Source organism: Hydra viridissima, unplaced genomic scaffold (genome assembly GCF_058129835.1).
Source record: "Hydra viridissima isolate aposymbiotic clone 2 unplaced genomic scaffold, HvirCarnegie_v1 scaffold_1, whole genome shotgun sequence".
NCBI classification, from domain to species: domain Eukaryota; kingdom Metazoa; phylum Cnidaria; class Hydrozoa; order Anthoathecata; family Hydridae; genus Hydra; species Hydra viridissima.
Window position 1 is genome coordinate 41231880 of NW_028324300.1, and position 22249 is coordinate 41254128.

The window sequence follows — 22249 nt, forward strand, 5'->3', positions numbered from 1 at the left end:
AGACACTTACCCCGCAATTGAAATACGTTACCAATGGCTTCGTTGTGACAAACTTTACAAGTGAAGGTTTCGGCAATTTTAAAGATTTGGTAAGATTTAGTAAGAATACCAGAGCAGACAGATGCTGAAATATACGTCATTCTTTTGAATTTTCTTCATTTTAAAAGGAAATATGAGGATTGAAGGTTAAATGACACAAAAACTCAAAAAGCGTTTAACATCGTTTGACGCAGAATTTAATTTTTTATAATAATAATACAAACGTTTTTTGATAGCTGTACTTTATCAAGCTGGTATATTAATTGAGTAATTAATAGCTTTAAAACTACGCAAAAAAATTGGCATCTAGAGGGACATAACTAAGGGTTAGGGTTAGGGTTAGGGGTATAGTTTTTCTTTTAAAATTGGTTTCGTGAAGACGCGTAGTGGCATTGCCGACATAGTGATACCTCAGTGGTTTCTAGCCGACAAAAAGTGGTTTCCTGGCGGAATTTTCATATAAGTGGCATCCCAACGGAATAGTGGTTTCTGGAAATTTAGGTTTTCCTTCTATATGCCACTTTTATTTCGTCAGGAAACCATTTTAGCCTAAGGCTTAGAGGACATCTATATGGTACCTTCTTCAGTATTATTTATTGTTTTCAATAATTTTTTCTGAATTTAACGTTCTGGTTTTGTTGTTAGGTTAAGGGTTAGGGTTAGGGCGAATATAAGGGGTTCAAGGTTTATGTTTTTTTATATTCATTAACACAATTTCACTGTTTATAAAACTATGTTAACCATTTAAAAATTTAATCAATCAATTGTTGCACAAGAACTTATTTTGATTACATCAACACTCAAGTATAAGTGCCTATTACAGAACATTAGATTAAGGGATATTTACAAAGTTGTAAGGTTTTGAAAGAAAAAGGAATGTTTAAGTACAAAGCTACGAAAATAAAAACAAAAGGTTATTTACAAAATAAAACTTGCTAATCCTTTTCTAAGCATAGGAAGCGCCACAATGTTCTAGCTTCCGTAATGTAGTTTTCAAAAACATCATTTATATCAAACATATTTATATCATTTTAACTGACAAAAATTAACTATAAAAGGTATCAGGTTTTCTTTTTATAAATCGTATAAATGCGTCAATCTTAAATCTTAAAGAAAAAAAAAAACCACATAAATACAGAAAATCGATTTACCTATTTATAGAAACCTATTTTGACATGGCAGTTAATATAAACATTTCTCAAAAATGTAACTATAAAATCTGTTTCGAAGTGCAAAGGATTAACAATACTAAAATAAATTTAAAAAAAAAAAATCAATTAAATTAAGATATAAACTGCATTTTTAGCATAATGTTGGCTTTTAGTAAATAAATAAAAGCAGTAAGTTCCATTAATGAAACTACCTATTACTCATTTTTAACAATAGACACCGACGTGAAGGTAAGCCAAGCAGTCTATCAACACAAAACATCACAACAGTAACACATAACAATAGAATATTTACACCCTTGATCCTAAAATCCAGCGAAAATAACAAACCAAATTAAAATATGAAAGGCAAAAGTAGAAAACCAATTTAATGTTGACTGTATGTTTATCTTTTTGCTAAACATATAACTACATAAAAGTATTTTTGTTTTTATATTCAATATTAGTTATTCAATTACTTCAAATTTAGGACATTAAAACACCCTCGATTTAAAGATCAAGGTTGCATACTCTCCCATATCCTTTATCTAATTAAAATTTAAATCCTTTCTACTTTATCTAATTAAAATTTAAATCCTTTCTACTTTATCTAATTAAAATTTAAATCCTTTCTACTTTATCTAATGGAAATGTATATATAACTATTTTATATACTTACTTCAATTATAAGATGATCTTAACGATTATTATTTATCTTCATATGATTCTTTAGGTGATACATCTAAACTAATAATTAAATTCCAAAAGGAAGTATGTTTTAACTCGCTTCATGGATCTTTCTCCAATGGCCGCGTGCATTTTAAGAACGCGCTCATCATCAAATCCTGGCCAGACATCCGACAAAAAATTTCCAAGGAGTGAAAAAAAGCCAGTTAATAAGTAAAGTACAGGTGGAGGAATTGTTGCTCAATTAAAATATCTGGAACTAGATTAATATGCAAACATCGAGGATTGATGCAGTTCATTAAGTCTTCATGGATGATTAAACTGACTTATTTTCTTAATACTTATTGTACCAATAATCAATACTGCCAAAAGTGAGTTTTGTCCCTGAATCTAATCTGGATATTCCCTCACACCTTAAACAAGCTCTTTTTTCAGAAATGTTAAGTATTTTGCCTATTTGAACGTTTGTGTGATTTTTTGTCCGCGCCATACCAATATTTGCCATTTGATGTCATTAGAAACTGATTTTCGACCCTTTTGCACGCAATTGAAATTAATTTGAAATTCACAATATTTTAAGTTGATTTTTAATGAATTAAAAGCTGCCTGATGATGTTGTGATGAATCTTTTGATTGAAAAACTATTCAATTATTTGCTAATTAATTGATAAATTCGCTGCGAAAAAAAATTTCGCAGCGGATTTATCAATTAATTATCAAATAATTGATCCTAAATAAGATCGTTTAAACTTTTGTGAAACCTTTTAATTTGTATCACCTACCTTTTAATGAAGTTTCTGAGTAGACGGTAATTAGTCAAAACCTACTTTTTTTTATTCTATTAACAATTAACCTATTTGCCAAATTGGAAAAATAATTATTTTGATACCTATTTCCTTTAGATTTTTATTCAAGAAAAACCGAAGATTAGATTTGAAAATTCTGCAATCGTTTAAACTTTCGTGAATAGCTGCATAAAATCTGTTTTGAAGTAGAAAGGGATTAACAATACTAACAACAACAACAACAACAACAACAACAAATCGAATTAGGATATCAATTGCATTTTTAGCATAATGTTGTCTTGGCTTTTAGTAAATAAATAAAAGCAATAAGTTCTAATAATGAAACTACCTATTACTCATTTTTAACAATAGACACGTATTCGAAGGTAAGCCAAGCAGTCTATCAACACAAAATATTACAACAATAAAACATAACAATAGAATATTTACACCCTTGATCCTAAAAATCCAGCGAAAATAACAAACCAAATCAAATATATAAAAGGCAAAAAAAGAAAACCAATTTAAAGTTAACTATATTTATCTTTTTACTAAACATATAAATACGTAAAAGTATATTTGTTTTTATATTCAACGTTAGTTTTTCAATTACTTCAAATTTAGGCAATTAAAATACCCGAGATTTAAAGATCAAGGTTGCATACTCTCTTATACACATTAAGATATCTTATAGTTATCTGCTTATTAAGAGGGTGAAATTTCACCTACTACTGTTCGTGGTCGTATACGTTTAAAGCATATTATTCAGGTGTTTAAGAGGCAATGGGTATTTGATAAAATGACAATATATCCTCCTAATCTTACATATAAACGTGCCAATCAAGTTCAAGCTAAGATTGGTGCCGATTTTACTTACACAACTGTTACTATGACTACGTCTTTTCATAGAAATAATGGTAATTTGACATTTTTGAATGCTTATCAGAAGATTTTTTATCTTGCTTTTAGTACTATGTTTAAACAAAATGCGATTTGAACGAATCAGCAAAATGCGATTTGCTGTTGTTAGCAAAGTTGGTTTTTTTAGCTTTTTTTTGTTTTTTTTTGCTTTTTTTTTTTATTTTTAACTACCTTCTGCTTTTTGTTTTCAATCTCATTCTTTCTTTTAAAATGGATTTACACCAGAAGGGTTAATAGGCTTTCCACTAAAAGAAATTTCTGGAACAGGTCTTAAAGGCCATGGAATAAGGGGCTTGAGAGGAGTTCTTACTGTTTCTTGACTTACAGGTTTATCATCCTTAATGCTTGCAGTTTCTGCGTGTGTGCTGTACTCACCCTCCTTCTTAGCCTGATGGCCACTTGGATACTGAATTTCTGGTGCACTAGCTCGAGAAGCTACATTTTGCAGCATTAGCTCCATGACTTTTATCAAGCTGTCGCTGAATGAAGATGCTATATCTTTAGTATATTCATTCTTCTTTTCATCCGCTTCCAGATTTGAGTACTTCTGAGCATAATAAAAAACCCATTCTGCCACTTTATTGTTGGAACCAATGATTCCCCAAGATAGCATGCATTCTACTCTTTTCTCATATGGAACAATAATGCTATTCAAACCTGCTTCAATGTATCGATTGGTTTCCTCAATTTGATCCTTTTAGTTCATTCGCCTTGAAGGTTTTGTTAATGGCTCTAGAGAGGTGCAATATGCAGTAAGCATGAGCATACGTTATCTCTCTGATAGTTGAGTCAGGCAGGTCACCATTTGCTGGTATCACTGCAGAGAACGATTGTATTGTCATGGGAGGAGGTATGTTCTTGATCGTGATTGGGGACGAAACTCTAATAAAGGTGTATGCACAGGCTTGCAGTGGGAAACCTATTCTACTGAGATTAAATGTAATGCCTAGTGTGAGGGCATGTTCATTGCTGTCCTCTATAGGAACATTGTTTTCTACAGTCGGAGAAAATGGAAGCACTGTCGTACAGCTGAAAGTAGCAGCACATTCTTCAGAGGCAGAACCCGAGTCTGAATTTTCTTCAAAAAAGTCCTCAACCTTATGAAAACCGAACTTCTCTGCATTAGTTTAGAGCCAGTCCATCTCATCCTTCTCCTAATTTGGTGGTCTCTCAAACTTTTCAACAGTCAAAAGGGTCTATACATTCAAAGGACTGTCCGATGCCGAGGGCTGAGCGCAACTTCTCTGCAGCGTTCCATTGGGAAACATAAAAGCTATCCATTGTTCCTGCTGTACTTCATGTACAATGCTGCTCAAAAATTTAGCACACATTTGATTTAAGTTTCATTTTTCTTCTTTTGATTTAATTTTTAGGCGGTAAACTTCGGATGCCTTTTCTATTTTTTTTATTTACAGTTAATTAAAACAAACCTTATATAGAAAAAAAAAAAATAGAAAAAAAATTACTTTATTTTAACTATCTATTTTTAACTTAAACAGAGACCGCTACTTAAAGCGGTGTAAAAAAGCCGCTCATAAGTTTAGCACACTTGCACTCCTATTTTCTTTTAACTGCCGTCTTTTACTTTTTGACTTCAAATTTTTCCTAAAAAGTAAATTTCACTATCCTTTTTTACTTTACAACTGAACAAAAGTTTCTAAGATATCCATAGTATGTATTACCTCATTTTGAAATAAACTTGGTAGTTTTCGCTTAAATTTTGTCCATAATTTGACCAATGAAATGGGAAAAAAATCAATTAGCTCTGAAATAAAACAGAGTATTGTAGGACTACATCTTAGTGGTTTCAACAGTTCTAAAATAGCTCGAACTCTTAACTCTGTATCTCGTTCATGTGTACTTAGAACAATTCAGAAATTTGAAAAAACCGGTACTACTGCACACAAAAACCGATTTGGACGACCAAGAATAAAAAGTATCACCGATGATAATAGTATCCTTAGAATCGCAAGAAAAAACCCTAAATACTCAGCCAAAGAGATTGCGCAAGAAGTGAACTTGGCTCTAAAAAATCATATCTCAAGACAAACTGTAAATAGAAGATTGATTGATCGAAAACTTTGTTGCTAAGTTGCTGCCAGAAAACCGCTGCTTAAACCAGCTGATCAGTTAAAACGTATCAAATTTTGTAGAGCTATTTTGAAAATGACTAATTATGAACTAAGGAGAAGAATATTTAGTGACAAATCCAACTTTACAGTTATTAACCGAAAGAACAGAGTGATTATCCGAAGGCACTGTAATGAGATGTTTCATAGTCGCTTCATTGTGCCGCGACTGCAAGGTGGTGGAGGTTCAGTAGGCATATGGGGTTGCATCACTTATGACGGCCCAGGTCTCTGCTACTTATACGATGGTCGTATGGATCAACATAAATATATCGAAACGCTTGAAAATCATTTAATCCCGACTAGAGACATCTTTTTTAGCAATGAGTCAGAGTGACAGTTTCAACAAGACAACGTTCCTTGTCACAAGGTGAAAAAGACGACTCTTTGGTTTCGAGAAAACAACATTAAGGTACTTCAGTGGCCAGCTAGATCACCTGACCTTAATCCAATCGAAAATGTATGGACTGTACTGGACCGCAAACTCACTAAAGCTCCCGTGACATCAGCTGAACATCTTAAGGAAAGTTTGAAAGAGTCGTTCTACAGCTTATCAACTGATTATTACCGAAAACTTTTTAACTCGATTAAAAGAAGATGTGAACTATGCATGAAGAACAAAGGTGGACATATCCCTAATTGATCTTGCTATTAAAGCAAACTTAAATCCAGCTGTGCTAAACTTATGAGCAGCTTTTTTCGAACTTTTTTTTTGTATACTAACTTTGAATAAAGATTTTTAATCATAGACACTTGTTTTTTTTAGTTTTTTTTCTCTTAATGTAATTAAAAAAGCCAAATAAATATGTTTTGGTTTTTTAAAAAACCTTGAATTTCTTATTTTTTTTTTTTAGTTCATTTTTGAAGAAAAAAACGCAATTTAAATCTAATGTGTGCTAAATTTTTGAGCAGTATTGTAGAGTGCAATAAACCGCTCGTGTTCTCATTTGCTGTTGTTGGCGAAGTAAGTGGCTATCGAACAGCGAATGCAAGTGTGAGTAAGACGCTTCATGGGAATGTTTACTTTGCTTTCTCTGAATCAGGACGTCAGGGAAGACGTGATAGCAGAGAAAACCCATCTTGAAAATAGGCACTCTAGTTCCACCAAGTGTCACACACTCGTCAGTGTTGGCTTTTATTGAAGAAAAAAGAGGCCTGTAGCAGCCGTTCAACTCCAAATCAGTCTTGGTATCTGCAGTCATGTAGTGAGAGTCATTGATAAGAAGGTCTCTGTATCTCAGCAAATAAATATCAATCAACACTTTTAAGTCGTTCGGCACTGAAATGTTTTTGGCTCCATACTTGTATGCTCTTTTGTAGCGTCAACGTGCTGTCACAACAAGTCAATATTTCCACAACTGCATTTTTGTAGATCTTTACTTGTGACAAATTGTTGTTGTTGGCTACCAGAAGCTACTTTTCTTAATCTTGATTTGATCTGCTGACTGGTAATAAAACTGAAAAGCATCTTTGTCCATTGTCTCTTATTTTCAGTCAAGATGGATGTTTTTCTTTTTCTTTTTCTTTCATAAGAATAAAGATTAGGGGGTAAGGGTAGGGTTAGGGTTAGGGTTGTGGTTAGGGTTACGGTTAGGGCTATATTTGCGTAAAAAAAAAACTGGTTTCGGGGGTACCAGGTCTGGTATCTGGGATACGGGGTGATTCGGACTGGTAACGGGGGTTACAACATTGGTATCGATGGTACGTTTTGTTAAAACTTGTATCCATGGTAACAATTTAGTAACCCTATGAACCAGTTTTGTCACCCTGTGATTTTAAATATTAAGTCTACGATACATTAGGAATTTTTTGAACTTTCAGTTCTTATTATGTGTTGAGATTCTTAGCTTGTTTTTGTTTTTTTGTTATTGCCGCCATATCATGGTTAAAATTGCAATTGAATCGCATCTTCGTAGTTTTTGTTATAGTTATTCAGTTTTTTATTGTTTTTTAATGAGTTATACTTTGTGATTTATTATTAAATATGTCATAACTCGTAGTTGTTTATGGTTATTTACACAATATTTCGCATTTGTTGTGTGTTCGGTATACTAACTGTTTTTTAATGATTTGTTGATTAATTATTAGTTAGTGGTTATTGGTTAAGATTGTTTCTATTTCGTCCCTTTTTTTATTTTTAGTATATTGATTTGGTTTTTAAAGGTGTGATAAACATTTGGTTTTGGTCAGCATTTTCTTATTTTGTTTTTCTTTGTTCTATTTTACAAATGAATTTGATTTTTAAGTCGTATTAACAAATTTCAGTAACTTGTTTTTTGAAATACTTCTTGACTATGATAAGATAACAAAAACTCATGAAAAACAATTTTGTTGCAAATAAGGATTCTCTTTCTTTCGTAAATAAGATGCTCAATAATTTTTATGTTATTTACAAGATAAGATAAATTTTTCACCAAGGCTTATAAAGTTTTCATAGCATTTGTGGTCAGTTTCTTTTTTATATTTGATATGCATGTTTTTTATTATGGTTTTATATTTTTCCCAAGAAATTACTCTGAACAGCTTTTTAACATTATTTTTGAAGAGATTTAGGTTATTTAACCAGTCTTTACGTTTTATTGTTCCAGTTACATTAGCTTTTCTCGCAACTTGAGAAATTGCAAGACAGAGAGTGCGAGGGAACTTTCCTGAACGCGACACAAACCAATCTGTTGGTTGCTGCTTGTCGAAATCTGAAATAAAGATTTATTTTAATGAAGTTTTATAGTTCTAGTTTTAAGCTGAAAAGCAAACTAGCAGTGTTAAATGAGGTACCTCCTAGAGCTGCGTTATCGACCAATGCCACCCCGGAACCTTCCGCTCTTTTGCTGTTTTCTATAAATTAAGTTAAATAAAATACATTTTGTTTTACTCTGAAAATTTTGCAGATAAGTGATTAACTTTAACATTAGAGAGCATAAGACAACTTCGTTTATAACTATTAACTTTGGGATATAAAATACTTCTTTGACTTCCTCCTCTGGCTTTGATTTGCTGGCAGGTTTTTGGTGACTGCTTTTCTCTAAAAGTAACGTAATGATTAAATAAAAACTCTAGTAGCAAGAAGAAGAAGTAAAGATAAGAATAAGAGTTTCATATATTTGAACCCAAAAAATATACCCAAATATAATTGAAACAAATGCAGAAATATGTTAATCCTTTATTTCTAAAATGTTCCTTGAGTTTCAGAAAGGATTGCTGATTTTGATTTTGCGGCGTTCAATGCAGCCCTGACTCTTTTATCTAAAAGTGTTATGTATACTTCATTTTTGTAAAAAAAGTTTTAAATCAAAAATCAAAAGTGTTATTGTGCAAAAGAAATTTTGTTTTACCCAAGCTTAGCTTTTTCCTCTTTGGCAATGGCTCTTCAAATGAATCAGAGCTTGATGATTCAAGGCTTGATTCTGAAGCACTTCTATCCTCGCTGCTTTCAGGTGATGGGGAAAACTGTTGAAGATGCTTCGTTTGCTCCAATAGAAACTGTCTTTTTATCCAGTCATCTTTGAAGGACATCGGCTTTTCGATGAACTGGTCTCGAAACTTGTCTTTCGTTAATGCACTTTAGGCATCTTCCGCGAAACTGAAAGGAGTTTCCAAATGCAATGCTTTTGCATAATTTGCAACAATTTTCTTTGGACATGTTTTTAAATGACCTATGAGAAAGCGTTAAACATTTACTTTTCTAAACAAAACATATTCAATAACTCTTTTGCTCTATTGTGTATATGGTGTAAGTTTCACAAAGAAGCAACAACAAGAACAACTTAAACATGGCCATTAGACAAATAGTTTAAAAAATACTCCATGAAAATTACTTAATCATTAAACATAACAAATTGCTTAACTAATTCAAAGGCTGAGTTTAAAAGCTCAGCCTTTGAATTAGTTAAGCAATTTGTTATGTTTAATGATTAAGTAATTTTCATGGAGTTGCTGAGTTTAAAATGCTTTTGAAAAACTAAAGGTGTAAGTTAAGCTGATCCCTTTGGAACATCTTATGGTTACAATGAACATTATTAGATATTCTCAAACAAAAACAAATTCAAAACTGCGAGACAAAAGTTTTATAAGATATTAAGACGCAAAATTAAACAATTAACAATCAGTGCTGTTTTGATAAAATTCGCAATAAAGACATGGCTTCTGCAATAAAAGTGTGAAAACCTGCGTGATCACATTCCTTTTGTACTTTTTGGCCGTGTTTCTTAGAATGCAGCGAATGTCCTGCCACTCCATTTTATTAAAAAGGGAAAGCAACGATTGGTCTCGCTCAAGGCAGGCATGATCCCATTCAGCTTTGGTTATATCCCCAGAAATTATTCTGGACGGTCAATGCCACAGCGAGCAACATGGAGCGAGAATACTTAGACGCTCTTGATGAATACCAATCTTTACTTGAGCTAACTTCAAATTCTGGGAAATAAAAGTTTGAAAAGGTTTTAAAGTTTGATTTTTTATTTAAGCATGAATTTTCAAGTTTTATGAAACCTTTTGATTAGACCTCTTAATATATCGTCTCTTGTTTCATGAGCTTGGTTGCTCCTTTCACTGTCAAGATCTTCGAACGTTGGTTGTTCTACTTCTGCAATAAAAGGAAACTAGACTAAGCTTTTAAAAAGTTTTGTGTAACTAACCCAAAACTGTTTGATTTTTAATAACCAACCTTTTAACACTAACTCTTCTGCAGGTGCCGGTGATGGTCTTCGTGTACTTTCAATCACTCCTGTTTTACAATAGCTCTCTTCTTTTAAAACACTCGCTTCCCTTTGAACTTGCGTTTCTTCATTATTCTTAGGCTCGGCTTTGTTTATTAAAACAAAATCAGTGATTTCGACTTCGACCTCTTTTCCTGGAGCGGTGGCTTCAATACCAAAGTCCACATCTGGTTTAAAGGTATAGTTAACAAATATTAAATACTGAACTATTTGTAAATGATTTTTATATTCACAACATTTGAAAACGTGTCTTTACCTTCTTCTGAAGAAAACTCAGCAGACTGCGGAGCATAGTGACTGGCTTTGATATAATTTATCAACTCCTCGTCATTATGCTCCTTCCGAAACTCCTCTCTGATCTTTTTTTAATTTTCCTCTTGCCAGTCCTCACATCTTTCGAGGATGGTTGACTCGTAAGACAGAACGGAGAACTGCTTTCCGACTCGAAAGCTAATGGAGGTTGCCAGACGATTTGCAAAATGCGCCATTTAAAACTTCTGCGTGGTGGTGTTCTTGTTTTTCATGAAATGCCTAATGAGAAAAGATTTAATAAAAGCATTTATTGCATGTAAAAACATGATTTGATTAAGTGAAAAGTTTTAAAAAGCTTACTCCGGCAAACTCCTCCAGTTTTTCATCACCGATTCCACACATCTCGGTCGCCACTGACATTCTTATTCGTGTTGGGCAAACTCTTGCACTAGACATTGAATCCTTCCAACTCTCGAAAACTTCAGCCTTTTTAAAAGAGTTCGTCATTCCGTTAAATATTGCAGAATGGGATATTGAAGATTTTTTGTTGGTTGGAAATATATTGTTGGAAGACTTTTCTTTGCTTTCCCTTGACTTAACTATGACAGGAAGATAGTTTTTAATGAAGACCTCTAGTTCGTTTTTCAAAGGCTGGTCGACAACAATAATTTTGGCACCGTAAAGCATTGATGTTTTGTAGCGCTTTGAAAGAATACAAAAGGCATCCGAATAGTTTTCGTCTTGGTATGCCTTCTCCACGTCACCGATAGTCATGCTAATTAAGTTTGATGCTTGCTTGCTGTTAAAGTATCTCACAATAAGAGATGGCGTCATAACATTACTTTTTTTTGTAAATTTTCAGGTCTTCTTCGCATTTCCTGACAAATGACTTTAGGTGTCCAAAAGTTCTTTGATCTTAGCTTTAGCCGTTTCCAAATCTGTGAAGTTCATACCAGCAAAAATTCGCCTGGTTATCAGAAAGACAAAGTAAAGTTTTAGAGAACCTAACTTGGTGGCAAGCGTCTTTGGCTGAATATGGCTTAATTGCTCCTCGTAAGGTAGACGCTGTTGTTCTTTCATTATTCTAATTTGAGGAGCAGCGTAGTAATCACAGAACAGTTTGGATCAACAAACAGGCACTTTTGTAAAACCTTTTGCGATGGATCAATTTTTATCCAAATGAAGTTCACATTGTTGACGTGTGCAGCTGCTTTTTCTTTACTCTGCATTTCTACTTTGGTTAACCATCTTCTAAAGTCTTCTAAAACGTTCGATACATTAGAATAATAAAACAAAAAAGAGACGTTTGAAATGTTGTACTGTCTTTTCTCAGTAAAGGACTACTGTTTAGCATGAAGAAGAATGCTTTCCCTCGCAACCATTGCTGCAGTCGATTCTTTTGCTGCAAATACATAAGCGAAAGATTAAGATGCTGTAACAAAGGCTCTTGTGAAACTAGAGATTAATAAAGAAAGACATTAGGATACCTCTGACAGAAAAACCTTTCTTATAATCTTTATTTAACATCTCTTTTATTGATTGTGACTTAACTGGGGAGCTTTCTTTGTCCCAAACGCAGAACTTTCCTGTTAAAGGTAAAAACTTCGGTTTTTAACGATGAAGAAGAAAGAACATGGCAGTAACGTTGATCATTATGAAGGTTACCTGTAGATTTGTTCTCCGAAGTAGACTTTTTTAATTGCTGTAGTAACTTATGAACATTCTGAGTCATATCACCGGAGAATCCAGGTAGAGGATTTTCATTCAAAGGCGAAAAATCTAAAATTGTTTGTTTAGCAACATATTTACGAAAAAGCTATGGGAGTTTACATTACTTCAGGTTACATTGGTAATTAACAAAAAATGGCAAAAACTTACTCTTGTAAATCTTTTCCGAATCACACTGCTCTTTAAATTTTCAGACCCGGTACCGGAGAACCTAGGCTGTGGACTATCTTTCAAAGGATGTGACTCTGAAACAAAATGTTACACGACCAGATAAGTTCAACAGCTTTGGTTTTACTCTCAACAATACAAGACGCATTATTAACTTACCAATCACATCACGTTGTTTAACAAATCACGGTGTTTGTTTCTTTTTCAAAAGACCCGGCCTGTTTGCAAGACTCCTCTGCTTCCGAATCAAGTTATCTGTATCAAAAGAAATGTAGTTTTACCTCAGCCCTATGCATGAACAAAGTCATGTTTAAAACTGTAAAAAGATTTGTATAAACAAAGTTTTAAAAAAGAAAAAATTAAAAGTTACCTTCGCTATCGCCACTTTCGTCAGCAACTTCTTTTGAGTTATCTTCAATGACTTGCATCGTTTTCTCTTTCATATCGCGATATAAGTTTTTAAAACTTTCACTAAAAATCAATAAAATTTGAGTTTTCAACTGGCAATTGTAGTGATCACATTTAGTTTTACCAACTTACCTGTTTCGGTCATAAAAGAGTTTACATATTTAGCACATGTAAGGATGATGGATGTCTCTAACAACTCGAGTTCAAAACTTGAACATTCTCACAAAATATGAAACAGTCAAAGAACTGTTTTCTCGTGAGATTTTACGTTTTTCCTGAAGATGTCGATCCAATCGGCACGATATAGCACGATATGCAACCGGCTTTGAAGCAATTGTTTCTATAGCTTGGTTTTCCATCAGGCTTTAGGTGATACACAATCTAAAAAAATACGTATAACGCTATTCTTTTGAAAATAAAAAAAGGTTATCTTTTATTGGAAGCAAGCAACATACAAACCATACCCGATCTTTGTTGGAAAACACTTTTTTCAAGTTTCTTATTATTTCATCCTGACGGATCTTGAGTTCATTTAGACATATTTTTTTTTTCATTTTCATTGAGTCCATCTTTAAGCTTAATAGAGAATGCTTCAGTTGGAAAGAACTGCACATCCTCAATCCAGTTTTGATTGAACAGCGTCCTGTTTCTTTGTTGCTCATCCGTTTTTATTACAGGAGAAGACAAACGTGATGATTGAGACAACGACAAACTAGGAGATCGGGAACGTTTTCTTGAGACCCTGGAAACTTTAACGCGATGGTACGTTCGGGTTGGAGAAGAGAAAGTTTTCTGCTTTCTTATAGATTTTGTTGCTGAAGGAGTGGGTGTAAATAGTTCTGAGGTAATTTGTTGAGTTTGCGTACTATGGGGAGGAGAAGCAGTAGAATTCGAGGAATCTTAACCATGAGAATAAGAAGATGATTGTGAAGGATGTGGCCTACCGTAAAGGACTGAGTGTGTTCAGGAGACAAGGCAGTCGAGTCTTTAGCAGAAGGTGCTGAGGTACTCATGTGATTTAAGGCCAGTCCAAATTTTTATGGTAGTACGTCCTACCTTATATAACTTCTTTTTAAAAAAAACTGTTTTTGAAGATTTGTTAGTTAAGCTGAATAATACTTAGCAAAAGTTGGGCTAAGTTGAAAAAAATATTTTTCACAAAAATATGGTGGATGATGCATATTGTCCTTAAACTTAGAGATGAGTGTTTCAAAAAACAAGGGTTTAAATTGTTAAGCACAACTTTTCTAGTTATCTACAAGCTAAAAGAAATCGATATTGAATTATATTGTTTTTCCGTACTTTGATTCAGAAGGTAGGGTAGAAAATCCAACGTTTAATTATTTCTTTCAACAGCGCACACTGGAGTGTCGAGAACTCGGTAATACTTTGCTATTTTGTTTTGAAAGGCTTTATGATGACCGCATAAAGAGAAATGGTTTCTGTAGGTGAAAGTTATTCGTAATAAACAAAATAGAGCGTGTGGTCACTATATACATATAAATTGTTTTTTATTGGTATTTAGAATTAAATAAATTTGGTTAATAAGTTTGGTCATTTGTGTTTAAAATTTTTTAAAATGTACTTATTTTCATATCTGCATTTAGGAATAAACTCAGTTTTTTTCATTTAGTAAGTTTTCTTGATCTTAATAAGTAATAATTTCAAACTTTTTTTGTTAACAAAGTATACATTTTTTAGATATGTTATTATAGGTAGACGCAGTTTTTTGAATAGACCAGTTTAATTTGAAGTTAATATTTTTTTCTTTTAGTTTCCAAATATATTTTGACAGCATAGTCTCTTTTGAGTACTTTTCATGGCTTTTTTTTTATTTTTTAATGTAGTTGATGGAACTTCCTGGTCAAAGAAATCAATTACTATTTTACAATGCTTATTATATAACTAAAGAAAATTATTTACAAGTATATTTTATAATTATATAGAAATGTGATTTATTTTACTATAGGAGGATGGTTCCTGCTTAAATACAATACATTGAAATTTGACTGATAGCATGTTTAATTTGCATAGTAAAGATAAATAAAACTGGAGAAGATTAAGAAAAAGAAAATGTTTATATTTAACAAAAATGAAAATATTGCAAGAAAGAAAAAGATTTAGACTGAAAATAAATAAATTTAAAAAAATCAGCAGTAGTCTTTTGTAGACTGTTGACAAAACGAATTGAACCGATTTGTTTGGAAGAAATAGAAATCGATTTATTAAATTCTTTTGTAGTAAAATTATTATTATTCGAAATACATTATAAATCAATGACAGCAAATGCATGGACATTAGTTGGATTAACAAGTAATTTACATAAATTTATTAAAAGCAGCTAAATAAGTTTAAAGATTATGGTAATTGTCGAATGTTTATATACATCAAAATGAATTGGAAAAACCTTTGCGGTTGGTTTTGAAATCATCCTTTATGATATTATTGGAATAATAGTTTGAATTCTAGTAATAAATTTTTGTTAAATAGGATTTGATTTGTATTGATTATCATTATTTAATTTATCAAAATTTTTTATTCATTTTGTTTTAACAATAATCATCCAGTCAATTGATTTATTAATTTTTTGTTTGTTTAGATATTATCTTGATTATCTAGGTATTGCTTAGATATATATATATATATATATATATATATATATATATATATATATATATATATATATATATATATATATATATATATATATATATATATATATATATGTATATGTATATATATATATATACACACACACACACACACACACACACATATATACGCTGCCAGTTTCTCTTTTCAGAATCGTCAAGAAGTCTTTCTATTTTCTTGTTCTTTAAGAACATTGAGCACTTTCTATTTTCTATGTTCTATTCTGAACATTGAGCACTAATTTTGTAAAATACACTAACACAATTTACATCCAATATTAGAAATCTATTGCAAGTAACAAGTATTTAAGATTTGAATAATAAATAATGTGGTTTGTTATAAATCATTTTATTATATACTAATTCATAACATGTTTTGAATTCATTATATATAATCAAAAATTAGAAAATTTTCTTGTCGGACTTTTTTAGTCACCGCTTTATTATAAACGTTTAGAACAATCCCGCGGGATCTGAACGGCACAATTTTACGTCACCCTCAGATAAACGAAACAAACCCGAAATTTACGGAGACTGGCCTTAAACTTCATCAGTACTTTACTATCGTTATGAAGAATATATTTTACAAGCTTAGTGCGCATTTCATTTGCAATTTAATAAACAATATCAGCGCATGCGTGATCAGATTGTACAATACGTCCCATGTCTAAATCGTTTTCTATCTGTAGTAATATTAGTTCTTTCAGATCAGAAAATGGACGATTCCTATTTGCAATGTGATAAACATTCCGAAGTATGCGGTCGGTAGTTTTGTGCTGATTGATCTGCTTTTTTGAATTAAACATCTGTGGTGTTTTCTTTTGGACTGAGAAACAATTTTACAAGCCTTTTCGTGTGCAACTGATAGTTTATGGCTTGAAAGCTTTTTCCTCATCGATTGTTGTTTTTTTTTTCTTTTGTGTCGCCATACTCCTTAACGTTGCCAAGCGTCCACTCGCTAGCCAATTTCATACACCTATCCAACTTAAATTCTACCATTTTGCGCGGCGGGGACTGAACTGTAATTGTGTGGGTAAAAAGTCGAAAATATCTGTATTTGAATTAGTATTTGTTTGTATTTACCTTTTGAACTCATCACGATGGGTAACAGGGGTAACTGTGCAGTAATAGGGTGTTCGAATAGCCATTATAAACTTTTTAAGTGGAAAAAACAAGAATGTAATGTTCATGAAGGTTTGAAGAAAGGACAATGTGGTTGTAATCGTCCTTTCAATCTTTACTGTTTTCCAAGTTCTTTAAGAAATTTAAAAAAAAAAAAAAAAAAGGAAAATTTTATTAAAAAGAGAAGGTAAAAATAAGAAAGAATGGAATCCATGCGACAGTGATCGTGTTTGTTCGATGCATTTTGTAGATGGAACACCTACGATTGCTAATCCAGATCCTACTTTAAATATGGGATATAATTCTACTAACATTAAGTCAGGAAAGAGTTTATATAAACGTTGCCCAAAATCGAACTTTTTAATTTTGAAAAGTATTAGCACAGAATGTAATGAAATGAATAATAATAGAACTGAAGATAATACCAATGAGTTAAGTAATAATAATGATAATATAATACAATTTTTTTTACCACTTCCAAGCTGTGAACATTTATATGCTAGTCAGTCATTGCTAAATGTGTGTGAAGGATGTTATTCTAAAACCTCTTTGATTAATTCACTAATAAAAAAAGTTAATTTCTTGAATATATCCTTGAAGCAACTAAACCAAATACAAGTTAATCAAACTAAGAAATTAATGATTTTTTAATGCAACAAAGTTAAAACAGACAAAAAAAAATGAACTTTTATACAGGGATATCTACAATAGCTTTATTTAATGCCATCTTCTTACTTATTACACCATTTCTTCAAAAGCTTAGTTACTGGCGAGGACCAAAACATGTTCAGAATACTAGCAAATTTAAGCGCAGATTTCTGTCAACTAAATATAGAAAACTTTCTCATCGTGACGAATTTTTTTTAACAATTGCGCGACTTCGTCTTGGTATTCTTAATGAAGATATTGCAGAACGATTTGGAATTTCTCCTACAACTTTTTCTAACATATTTACCACATGGATTAAGCTTATAAGCAGTGTGTTAGGTAATGCTCTTATTGTATGGCTTCCACGTGAAACCATCAGGGAAAATTTGCCTAGAGTGTTTAAGAATGCAGGATATTACAAGTGTCGTGTGATTATTTATTGTGCTGAAGTTTTTACTGAACGAACTAAGTCTCTTTTAGCACAAGCCTCAACTTGGTCTGATTATAAACAACACAATACGTGTAAGTTTCTTGTTGGAATTTCGCCTAGTGGTTTTATTACTTTTTTATCTGATTGTTATGGTGGAAGATGTTCAGACAGTTTTATTACAAAAGACAGTGGCTTTTATGACTTGTTAGAGCGTGACGATGAAGTCATGGCAGATCGTGGATTTCAAATTCAGGAAGAACTTTTGTTAACATTTTGTACTTTGATAATTCCTCCAGGTGCTCGTCTCAAAAGTCAAATGATTGCACCTGAATGTAAAAAAACTAAAAAAAATAGCTAACTTAAGAATACACGTTGAACGAGTCATTAATAGAATGAAAACTTATAGAATTTTAAAGAATGTTATTCCTCTAACAATGTTGCGCCATGTTGATGATATTGTCAGGGTTTGTGCTGTATTCTGTAACTTGAAACCTGTATTAGTCGATAATTCAAGAGATAGAAATATAAAACATTAAAGTCGTTAAATAATTAAGTTAATTTGTTAATTAATTAATTAAGTAATTTGCCTACGTGGGGGGTAGATGGGTGGTGTTCAACAAGTGTATGTACGCAAACTCAAAAAATTGAGGTGTTCACTTGCCAATTAGTAAAAGGTGATTGCCGCCCATGTTCATGGCCTGCTAAGGCTATAAAAGTTGAACAGCACAAAAAAAGTGATCACGTTTGCGAGCGTGAACGGAAAAACAGCACAAAATGAATTCTAAATAAATTAATGTTAACTTATTTCTTGAAATAAAACTTACTAATCTTTCAAGTTTTAACATTAAAACCATATGTCAAATAAAGTTACTTTTCAAAAAACTGCGATGTTTGAAGCCTGGGAACTAAAAAGACCTAAAAAGTTGGCCTCCCTGGCCTAAACTTAAGAGCCACAAGTTTCGCTTCCCTTGCCTTTTCTAATCCAGCACATTTAATTATATCAGCACTAATAATTAGGCACGTAACGAACTAAGAAAAAGTTACTTCACATTGAATTATTTTCCTAACGAAATATCATGCTTGCGAGTCCAAAGGAGAAATATTTTTTATTATCTCTTAATTCCCACTTTAAACAGTTATAACTCACGAACCATAGAACCCCGTATCGTGAAATATTTTAGTGAAGGGAGGGGGAGGAGGATCATTTTTCAAAATAGAGGCACTTTATAGTAGCAAATAAATATACTGCTTGATCTTTATCACAAAATTTAGACGATACAGAGGACAAATGGTAGAAGGAGAGGGCGATTGCTTCAAAAGGGGGCGTTAATTGCCCCGTACGTTCGTTCTCGAAATGCCGGTACTGATATTCCCGGGATTTCGATAATATAAAAAAAAGGAACATCCATATAATTTTGACATAGTTGTCACTTTTATAGTTGGGGGGAGGCTGAAACAAAAATTAGGGGAGTTTAGGCATTCAGAATCAGAATTTGAATAGAAAAAGCAGAAATTTCTAGAAATGCAGCCATATTTATTTTTCCTTATCAAATAAAAAACAAGCTATATAAACTGCCATATATTGTCACAGTGGAAATGTTATTAAGCCTGTACTAAATGCTATCGAGGAAGTCGAGGAATTTAATGATAAATATCAAAAAATATTTTAACTAACATGTTAAATGCACTAATCAGTTTTTTTATTAGATGGTTGGTTACCTGAAAAGGACAGTATTAAACAATGGCCAATGTTTTTCCCAACCATTCTCGCTTTTACACATTCACAACATATTAATGACACAAGCCATAAAGTGTTGTTGGATTATAAGTTGAATACCAATTGTAGGCAGTTTGCATAACAAGTTTAATCCAGTTTCCAATTATTCAACAAAGCTTAAGTGTTGAATAAAAATTGTGCTCAAATAATGTTTATTGTAATAGTCTATAAAATTACACTTGATTTCTTCCCATTTGTTATTGTCAAGTTTTATATGTTCAATAAAATTTCCGTGAGGTGTGCACAACATAAAATATGAGTGATGGTGCCTTGTAACAGCCATTCGTACAAGGCATTGCATATGATATGCATGATTTTTATTTAAAGAAACACCAACATCATTTTTAATCAATTATGGAAGTTTTATGCTTAGATCAAGTGGGGACAAGTAATTTATAGAAAATGGGCATTTAACTTCAAGAGATGCAGGTGGACAACACAAACAAGTAACGATACGATCAGGACTACCACCAATGAAGGGAACATCTTTATCTAAAAATAGCCCACAATCATGCATTGCTACACCTTTATGATTGATTTTTAAAATTTCATAAAAACAGTTAACAGCATTTTGTTCCATTTCTCTGCCTTACATTATTGCAGGTATGTTTGAATTAACAAATGACATGCCAGATATACGTTGACTTAACTCCCACATATCAGCATCAATTTTATTTAACTTGTTCAATTTTGTCCAAACATGATAACTTTTTGAAGCTGTTATAACACCTTTTCTATATTCATACCAGTATTTGTTTTTATTTTGTCCTTTGGTCAACTGCTCAATTTCTTCAATATTTTTAAGCTTCATATGAAGTATTATATTTTTTTTAAATGATAATATATCTTTTGACATAACCAGTATATCATTAACACTCATTAGATTTGATTGGCAAGTACTAATGTCGTTTACGACTTCTAAACTAAAGTCAATATCTGGTTTCGAGACAGCATTAAAAATGATGGAATTAGGCGCTATTTCTTTTAATGCTTTTGCAACATCCTGAAGATTAAATTTAGTAGAATAATTAGAAATTGGATTAAATTTCTTATACAAACTGTCTACAAATGGTTTTTTTTAAATGTTGAGAAAAATTTTCTCTGCTAAAATCTAGATTTTTAGTTTTAACAGGTAAAACATCTTTTCGATTTGGAAGCCATTGATTTGAAACCATTGTGCAAGCCGGATTTGTTAAGCCCATTCTTACAGCAGCTTCAATTCTAAACATTGCTGCAGCAACATCGTTACATGTTTGGCTCATTCCTGCCATACATGTATAGTGACAAGATCGGATTTTTGCATTTTCTTTTTATGTCACAGTTTATGGCTTGTGACATTAATACGTTGTGAATGTCTGCATTCACCTTTTATTGCACAAAATGGACTTTCCTCACTTATACAGTGATAAGAGAGTTTTTGAAGCCAGCCTGTTTTATAAAAACTAAAAGCTTTTGATTTTTTATAATCATTTAAGTCATTGGTGCCTAATTCAGATGGGTTAAACATCAAATAGTTAAAAATATCTGGATACAAAACCATTGGCCATTGTTTAATACTGTCCTCTTCAGTTAACCAATCATCTAATAAGATAAACGAATCACTGCATTTAACATTGTTAATTAAAAGTTTTTTTTGATATTCATCTTTAAGTTCTTCGACTGCCTCGGTAGCAGTAAGTACAGGCTCAATAAAGTTTTCTATTGCAGAAAATACACGAGCAACTAATTCCCTCTTCGTTCCAGAAACACGCAAATTTCTAAGTCTTAAATACTGCTTTAACTCATAAACTTTCATTTTATTAATTAAATCGAAATCCATTATGAGTTTATCTTAGGATAAATGATCTTAACAAAAGAAAAGCTCAATTTATGCTTAAAAATCCTTTGTACGTAAAAGTTTACTTTTATTTTACCCACACAATTTGGATCCAGATCCTCAATATTTCTATGCGTTTTTTACGATCAGATTGGTGTATTCCTTGAGATTTTTCGGCACCAAAATTATTTGCTGACTTACAAACAGAACAACCAAGACCTGTTAATGAAACTGTCAACCAGTCAAATGTTTTTAATTTCTCCTTCCACTGTAAATCAGACCAGTAATCTGGAAAAATACCAACACATTGAGGAAAGGATTGGCAAGTTTCAATACTCGAAAAATCTGTCACTTCTTTATTTGTTACAGTGCATAGCGTTCTCTACCACAGGCCTATTCATCGCGCAACCGGATTTTTTTGTGGAGGCCTACTTTTTTACGGCAAAAAAGATAATAATTGCGTAATTTTAAAACTAAAAAGTATTTTTAATTCTCTGTATAGCCTAATAATTTTCTTTCATGAAAAAAGAAAAAGAAAGAAAAAATATTTTTAAGTAATAAACAATGTAAATAAAAGACAAAGAAATTTTTTCTAATTCAAAATTTCACACATTTACATTATTATTACACCTTTAATTTTGGCTTTAACATCGAAATACAAAATTGATATTTTCTTAAATTGAGTAGAAATGTTATTAAACCAAACAAAGAATATTAGATAAATTTTGATTAAAATTGCTAACAAAATCTGAAAAAACAAAAAAACTACTATATGAAACTTTTACAAATCTTTTATAAAATAGTATACTATATATATTATAAATA

At 31.9% G+C, this 22249-nt stretch overlaps 1 protein-coding gene, 1 long non-coding RNA gene and 1 pseudogene across 2 annotated transcripts; 2 read left to right on the forward strand and 1 right to left on the reverse strand.

Moving 5' to 3' along the window:
* Positions 1-5323: 5323 nt before the first annotated feature.
* LOC149895056 (uncharacterized) lies at positions 5324-5671 on the forward strand. The gene has a single exon (XM_090080574.1). It carries the CDS (start codon positions 5324-5326, stop codon positions 5669-5671), a length of 348 nt encoding a protein of 115 aa, XP_089936700.1.
* Positions 5672-17433: 11762 nt separating this feature from the next.
* Positions 17434-18489, forward strand: LOC149895057 (uncharacterized; annotated as a pseudogene).
* Positions 18458-21969, reverse strand: LOC149895058 (uncharacterized). Its single transcript, XR_016445590.1, has 2 exons — positions 21183-21969; positions 18458-19518 (listed from the first exon to the last, which is right to left on the reverse strand). It is a non-coding gene; the product is annotated as an uncharacterized LOC149895058 (long non-coding RNA).
* Between the last annotated feature and the right edge of the window lie 280 nt (positions 21970-22249).

Bases quoted from the DNA above. Each gene is read 5' to 3' on its own strand.
- LOC149895056 (XM_090080574.1), top strand. From the start codon at position 5,324: ATGGGAAAAAAATCAATTAGCTCTGAAATAAAACAGAGTATTGTAGGA.